The 8,291-nt window shown below is 40.2% G+C and overlaps 1 protein-coding gene across 3 annotated transcripts in view; it reads left to right on the top strand.

Annotated features, from left to right (window-relative positions):
• Positions 1 to 8,291, top strand: part of LDHC (lactate dehydrogenase C) — a 55,810-nt gene that overhangs the window by 1,191 nt on the left and 46,328 nt on the right. For all 3 annotated transcript variants that reach the window (XM_011992917.1, XM_011992915.1, XM_011992916.1), the window contains exon 3: positions 1,998 to 2,115. In XM_011992917.1, the coding sequence (XP_011848307.1) occupies positions 1,998 to 2,115 (118 nt within the window). The remainder of the gene's footprint in view (positions 1 to 1,997; positions 2,116 to 8,291) is intronic.

Here is an 8,291-nt window from a genome sequence, read left to right as displayed (position 1 = left end):
TTTTGAGACGGAGTCTTGCTCTGTTGCCAGGTTGGAGTGCAGTGGCACAATCTCTGCTCACTGCAACTTCTGCCTCCCTGGTTCAAGCAATTTGCTGCCTCAGCCTCCCAAGTAGCTGGAATTATAGGCTCCCTCTACCATACCTGGCTAATTTTTTCTATTTTTAGTAGAGACGGGGTTTCACTATGTTAGCCAGGATGATCTCAATCTCCTGACCTTGTGATCTACCTACCTTGGCCTCGCAAAGTGCTGGGATTACAGGCATGAGCCCCTGCACCTGCCTGTAGTAGGAACTTTTTTTTTTTTTTTGAGATGGAGTCTCGCTCTTGTCGCCCAGGTAGGAGTGCAGTGGCATGATCTCGGCTCACTATAACATCTGCCTCCCGGGTTCAAGCGATTCTCGTTACTCAGCCTCCCAAATAGCTGGGATTACAGGCGCCCGCGACCACGCCCGGCTGATATTTGTATTTTTAGTAGAGATGGGGTTTCCCCACGTTGGCCAGGCTGATCTCGAACACCCTACCTCAGGTGATCCACCCGCCTTGGCCTCCCAAAGTGCTGGGATTACAGGTGTGAGCCACCGCGCCCGGCCAGGGACTTTTACCTCTTTCCCTTACGCCTTTGGAATCTGGCCACTGAAATCTGAATGAATACACTCCTTCTATATAGTTCTGTACTCTGTCGCATGTGACAAAAACCCAACTTCTTTAGGGTAAGCAGAAAAAGACAATGTAATGTTCATGTAACTGGAAATAGGGCAAAACTAGCTTCAGGTACTACTGGATTCTGAAGTTCAGACATATCAAGACATAGTCTTTGCATATCTTGGTTTAGATTTTCTCTGTTGGCTTAATTCTTGGAGTCTTTCTATGTGATAGTAAAGATGGCTGTACAGTTTGTTCTTAGATTCTTGTTTTTTCTCCAACTCTACAGTCCTTACTAATGTTCTTAGATTTGTGTGTTATTCTTAGAGCTTATGATTCCAAAGAAAAGTGAGATGTAATCTTCCATCTTCCATTTCAAACTTCATAGACATGCTTGTTTCTTATACCTGGGCCATATGTCCACTTATGAACTGATTTCTGTGACCAGAAGGAAAGGATGGAACAATTGGCTAGGTCTGGTTTTATGCCCATCTACCCCAAGCTTGGAAGACCGATGTTAGTTGTACTGCACTGAAACACATGGAATGGGTTCCCATGGAAAAGAGGAATTCTATTACCAGAAAAAGGGACGCTAGACAGATGAAAACAACAAGTGTTCATCAGAGGTGGTTACCTTCCTGTTTGGGCCATAACAATGCATACTAAAAGCAGCTTCAGCCAACTCAGAAATTAGGCTTAAGGTTAAATATAATAAAATCCTGGCCAGGCACAGTGGCTCAGGCCTGTAATCCCAGGACTTTGTGAGGCTGAGGTGGGCAGATCACTTGAGGTCAGGAGTTTGAGACCAGCCTGACCAATATGGTGAAACCCTGTCTCTACTAAAAATACAAAACTTAGCCGGACGTGAAGGCAGTCACCTGTAATCCCAGCTACTCAGGAGGCTGAAGCACGACAATCGCTTGAACCTGGGAGACGGAGGTTGCAGTGCCCGAGATTGTGCCACTGTACTCCAGCCTGGGTGACAGAGTGAGAAACTCCATCTCAAACAAAACAAAACAAAAAACACAAAAATAAAGGCTAAATATAATAAAAGCCTTTGAAATAATTTTATTTTCCTTGGTTTCAAATTGTTATCTGAATGAAAAAATTAAAAAAAACCCAACTCTGAAAAGTTCTGACAATTATGTGAGTCAAACAATAATTTCTGCTACATCCTAACGTTTACTTACCTTGACTTTCAATCACCCAGGCTCATTGAAAAACTGTTTTTATATCATTTTTCCCTATTAAAATATGAGAGTCCTTTAATTATCAAGTAGCCACGTGAAAATTCTTCTTATTTTCCTAAAACTTAAGTAGGAACATTTTATTCAGAACTTTCATGTGTTTTAGGATTTGGCTGATGAACTTGCCCTTGTTGATGTCGCATCGGACAAGCTGAAGGGAGAAATGATGGATCTTCAGCATGGCAGTCTTTTCTTTAGTACTTCAAAGATTACCTCTGGAAAAGGTTAATTTTAGTTTTATAAAGTTATTTTCAAAGCTTTTTAAAAAGTAATAAATTTTACCAAACTGATATCAATAAATATAAAATTAAAAATAGCACCATGCCATAGGGCCATATAATTTAATTTAGTTAATTTTTTTTGTTTTTTGAGAGAGTCTCACTCTGTCACTCAGATTGGAGTACAGTGGTGCGATCTCGGCTCACTGCAACTTCCACCTTCCAGCTTCAAGTGATTCTCCTGCCTCAGTCTCCTGTGTAGCTGGGATTACAGGCATGTGCCACCATGCCTGGCTGATTTTTGTATTTTTAGTAGAGACGGGGTTTTGCCATGTTGGCCAGGCTGGTCTTGAACTCCTGACCTCAGGTGATTGGGCCATATAGTTTATTTTTATTTATTTACTTATTTTGAGATGGAGTCTCGCTCTGTCGCCCAGGCTGGAGTGTAGTGGCACTATCTCAGCTCACTGCAACCTCCGCTGCGCGGGTTCAAGCAATTTTCTTGCCTCATTCTCCCGGGTAGCTGGGATTACAGGCATGCGCCACCACACCTGGCTGATTTTTGTATTTTTAGTAGAGATGGGGTTTCACTATATGTTGGCCAGGCTGGACTCGAACTCCTGACTTTGGGTGATCCACCTGCCTCAACCTTCTAAAGTGCTGGAATTATAGGTATGAGCTACTGTGCCCAGCCGGGCCATATATAATTTAAAAATTTAATTTTTTTTAAAAGAACATTTCAGTATAATTGGAGCATATTTGGAAAACAGTAAAAAAGTATAAAGAAAAATTGAATCTCTTCTATTAATAACTTTATGTAGGTTTTCTAAGCTTTTTTTTTTTACATAACTGATGTATAAATGCTTTTAAGCTTGTCTTATATATTCTCTCAAGAATATACAATCTTGAAGAGTTTTTGTAATATTTATTAATACATTTATCCATATTCTTTAGTTTTCTTTCTGTGTTTATAGTGAACCAAGTTTCAAGGCGTAGCATGAGGCCATAGAACATAAGAAATTTAGAACTTGGCCTCACTGGCATTATCATCTGTTGACCAACTAAGAAGCCTCAGATAATTAGGAAACATAATTATTTTATCATACACTAAAGTATATGGTGCACTCTTTGGTAATGCGATACTGTCTACTAGAAGCCCTCTTATCTAACATGATCGAGATTGAAGGCAGTTACCTAATTTAAACATGCTTCTTAGAAAGAGCTATGATAAACATTTTATATTGACCCAAAACATACACATGTAGATAGATGTAAGTTCATTTACTGATTTTCCCATTGTAGGGCAAGTCCTTTGAATACGGCTCAGCTGATTAGAGTTTTGCAGTGCCTTCCCATCCCTTCCCCCGTTCCCTTCCATCTTCCCCTTCCCTTCCTTTTTCCTTTCCCTTTCCCTTTCCTTCCCCCTTTCCCTTCTCCCTTCATTTCATTCCTCCTTTCCTCCTCTTCCCCTTTCCCCCTCTGATCCTCTCCCCTCCACTCCCCTCCCCTCCCCAGCCCTCCTTCCTTTCCTTTCCTGTCCTCTCCATGTTGCCCAGACTGGAGTGACTAATCATTTATTTATTTATTTGTTTTTGAGACAGAGTCTTGATCTGTTGCCCAGGCTGGAGTGCTGTGGTACAATCTCAGCTCATCACAACCGCAGCTTGCCGCAACCTCAGCTCACCACAACCTCCACTTCCCAGATTCAAATGATTCTCCTGCCTCAGCCTCCCAAGTAGCTGGGACTATAGGTGTGCGCCACCATGCCTGGCTAATTTTTGTATTTTTAGCAGAGACAGAGTTTCACCATGTTGGCCAGGCTGGTCTTGAACTCCTGACCTCAGGTGACCCGCCTGTCTTGGCCTCCCAAAGTGCTGTGATTACAGGTGTGAGCCACTGCACCCAGCCTGGAGTGGCAATTTATAGGCATGGTCTTAGCACACTACAATCTCGAACTCCTGGACTGAAGTGGTCCTCCTGCCTCAGCCTGGCAAGTACCTGGGACAACAGGCAGTGTCTTTCTGAAAGCACGTCAATAATGATCATTTAGATTGCTTTAAGTACTACAAGAAATTTAGAAGTGTTCATGAAGCAGTCTGGTTATGAAACCTTACTAAATTTTATGACTATTTATTTTATTTTTGGAAACAGTTTCACCAGGCTGGAGTGCAGTGCATGGTTCACTGCAGCCTCGAATTCCCAGGCTCAGGTGATCCTCCCACCTCATCCTCCTGGGTAGCTGGAACTATAGGTACACGGCACCACACCTGGCTAATTTTTAAAAAATTACTATTTGTAGAGATGGGGTGTCACTCTGTTGCTCAAGCTGGTCTCAAACTCCTAGGCTCAAGCAATTGCAGGTGTGAGCCACCACGCCCAGCCCATTTTTATCCCTTTTTCAAACCTAGAAGGATAATTTTTAAACAACTTGCCTTTAATGTCGTCCCAGGGATTAACTTACTTTTCATAGAAACAATTATTTTTAACATTAATTATGAAATACTTGATAGAGAAAAGAGATTCAAAATAATGTAATGTTGGGAGGCTGATGTAGGAGGGTCTCTTGAGGCCAGGAGTTTGAAATCAGCCAGAGGCAACATAGTGAGACCTGTCTCCATTGTGCCTATAGCCCTAGCTTTGCGAGGCTGACACAGGAGGATTGCTTGAGTTCAAGGTTGCAGTGAGCTATGGTTGTACCACTGCACTCCAGCCTGGGCACAAAGGAAGATCCTATTGCTAAAATATATATAATAATATAACAAACATCAGTGCATCTACCACTCAGCAAAAGAAATAAAACACTACCAAGTCAGTTGATACATTCTGTATATTCATATCTTCCTGTGCCTCAAATCTCATTGTTAAATGTAGTGTTTACCTTTACCAAACATTTCTTTCACACTGGTATTCAGCGACTTATATTATCTTTAATTATATATAATAATAATACATATAATTACATAAATATATTTGGGTACAAATATGACTAATTATTGATACGTGGCAACTAATGAGCAGAAGTACATAGACATACTAGATAGTAGTTTACTAGTTGAGAGTGTTTAGTATGCCTGGGGTATCAGTATGTTTTGTATCAGTTAATTTGGTGGATTGGTTAAATGGAGTCAAATTAAAAGAACATTACTATTTTGTTTTATTTTATTTTATTTTATTTTATTTTATTTTATTTTATTTTATTTTATTTTATTTTATTTTATTTTATTTTATTTTATTTTTTGAGACAGAATCTTGTTCTGTCACCCAGGCTGGAGTGCAGTGGTGTGATCTCTGCTCACTGCAACCTCCACCTCCCAGGTTCAAGAGATTCTCCTGCCTCAGCCTCCCAAGTAGCTGGGATTACAGGTGCATACCACCATTCCCAGCTAATTTTTGTATTTTTAGTAGAGACGGGGTTTCACCATGTTGGCCAGGTCTCGAATGCCTGACTTCAAGTGATCCACCCACCTCAGCCTCCCAAAGTGCTGGGATTACAGGTGTGAGCCACCACACCTGGCCATATTTTAAAATTCTTGAAAACATATTCAACCTTCAATTTCTAATAATATGGCAGGATAAATACCTGGATTAATCTTTTGCTGTAAATGAGAATACTCCTGCATAAAATATCAAATTAAAAAAATCAATCCTTAAGAAAGAATATGATCTTAACAAAAAAGCATTTTCACAACAGGTACTGAATGAAGTGAGGAAACCAGAGAGTTAAGCAGAGCACTGCCCCTGTGATAGCTCTTTTTACACTAATAGCATTAGCCAAATATGGTGGACATCAATTTTGGTATTCACTGACTCATAAAATTTAGGAGACCAGAGACAGAGCTTGATTTGGGGAGATCACCCCACAAAGCTGGTACCCTGGTGGACTAAGCCAGAGGTTACTAAACTTTTTCTGGGAAGAGTCAGACAGTAGATATTTCAGGCTTTTGCAGCTATGTAGTTCCTATTATACCTACTCTGCTGTTGTAGTGCAAAAGGAGGCCACAGACAATAATACATAAGCAAGTGGGTGTGGCTCCAGTGAGACTATATTTACCAAACAGGTGGTAGACCAGATATCGCTTGCCTGCCAACAGTAGTTTACCATTGCCAGAACTATGCCATTAATGTAATAATGATCTACAAATAATTATTCTCTCCCTGCCTTTGGGGACTGCAAGTAACATTGAATGTCTTAGACACTTTAGTGGGGGAAAATACCTACTAAGGATTTGGAACCACAAGCTGGCTCTTATTTGAGTTCCAGAAAACCTTAAGCAATCAGATGGTATCTGGAGGAAACTCACTTTATTTCAGGCCTCAAGGAACTTCCACAAATAAACTTCCAGAGAAAATGAACATCTCACAGTAGAAACAATTAAATCTGCAAGAAAAGGCATGAGCAAGAACCAGCATAACAGAGACATGCCACTATAGATTTAAAAATTATCAAACACAAATTATAAAATTAATATGATTATTCTACTTAAAAAATAAAAGACAGACTTGAACATATCAGCATGAGACAGGAAACTATAAAAACATTTAAAAAATAACAAAATATAACTTATAAATGTGAAATAAAAACTCAATGGAGCCAGGCATGGTGGCTCAGTCCTGTAATCCCAGCACTTTGGGAAGCTGAGGCAGGTGGATTGGTTGAGGTCAGGAGTTGGAGATCAGCCTGGCCAACATGATGAAAACCTGTCTCTACTAACAATACAAAAATTAGCTGGGTGTGGTGGTGCATGCCTGTAGTCCCAGCTATTCAGGAGGCTGAGGCAAGAGAATCACTTGAACCTGGAGGCAGAGGTTGCAATGAACTGAGATGGCACCACTCCACACTCCAGCCTGGGCAACAAAGCAAGACTCTGTCTTAAAACCACCACCACCACCACCACCTCCTCTATGGATATAATGATAGATTAGACACATTTGAAGAGAGAAGTGGCAAATCTAAGGCAATTACCCAGAAGACAAGAAGTGGAAAATATAACATGGAGGATAGAATCATCACATTTGAAGAGATTATGATTGAGCATTTTTGAAGACCACTGAAAAATATCAACCCACAGATTTAAGAAGCCAAATAATCTCAAGATAAATAAATACAGTATCCCTGCCTGGACATATTCTTGTGAAATTAGAGAATACTAAAGGCAAAAAGGAATTCATAAAAATTGTCAGAGAGAAGATAAATTACCTACAGAAAAGGGAGAGCGTGACAATAGCAGCAGTGAAACCAGAAGACAATGGAATGATATTTTTAATGTGCTAAGGGAGGAGTAAGTGTCAATCTGGAATCTACCCAGCAAAAACATCTTTCAAGAACAAGGACAAAGCTGGGCCTGGTAGCAGACTGAGGCAGAAGGATCACTTTGAGACCAGCCTGGGCAGCATAGTGAAATCTTGTCTCTTAAAAAAAAAAAAAAAAAAAGGAAGAGTGAATGAAGATATTTTCAGAAATAGACTGAGACAATTACTGTCAGACCCTCCCTAAAGGAAACACAAAAGTATATATCTCAGGCAAAAGAAAAGTGATCTCACATACAAGATCTGTGATGCAAGACAAAAAATGAAGGGCAGAGAAAATGGTAAATATGAAGGCAAATCTAAATAAACATCAATTGTATAAAACTGTAGTCTTGGGGATTAAAAAAATTTTTAATATAGCATATAAATCAACGGGTGAGGGAGTATAGTGATGAATGAAGTAGTGTTCTAAGTTTCCTTTGTCATTAGGGAAGCAGGAAGTGTGGTGATTAACTAAACTTTGATAAGTTAAAAATGTATGTTGTAATTTTTTTTCAAATTTTTATTATGTTATGTTATGTTATGTTATGTTACGTTATGTTATGTTATGTTATTGAGACAAAGTCTCACACTGCCACCCAGGCTGTAGTGCAGTGGTGTGATCTCAGCTCACTGCACCCTCCGCCTCCCAGGTCCAAGTGATTCTCCTGCCTTAGCCTCTCAAGTAGCTGGAATTACAGGTGCCCACCACTGAGCCTGGCTAATTTTTTGTAGTTTTAGTAGAGATGGGGTTTCACCATGTTGGCCAGGCTGGTCTCTAACTCCTGACCTCAGTTGATCTGCCCACCTCAGCCTCCCAAAGTGCTGGGCTTATAGGAGTGAGCCACCATGCCCGGCCTCAAATTTTTAAATAATTTTTAAAGAGGTGAGGTCTA

This window comes from Mandrillus leucophaeus, unplaced genomic scaffold (assembly GCF_000951045.1).
Source record: "Mandrillus leucophaeus isolate KB7577 unplaced genomic scaffold, Mleu.le_1.0 Scaffold420, whole genome shotgun sequence".
In the NCBI taxonomy this organism is placed as follows: domain Eukaryota; kingdom Metazoa; phylum Chordata; class Mammalia; order Primates; family Cercopithecidae; genus Mandrillus; species Mandrillus leucophaeus.
The sequence above is the reverse complement of the archived record's forward strand: the minus strand, read 5'-3'. Positions and strand labels throughout refer to the sequence as shown.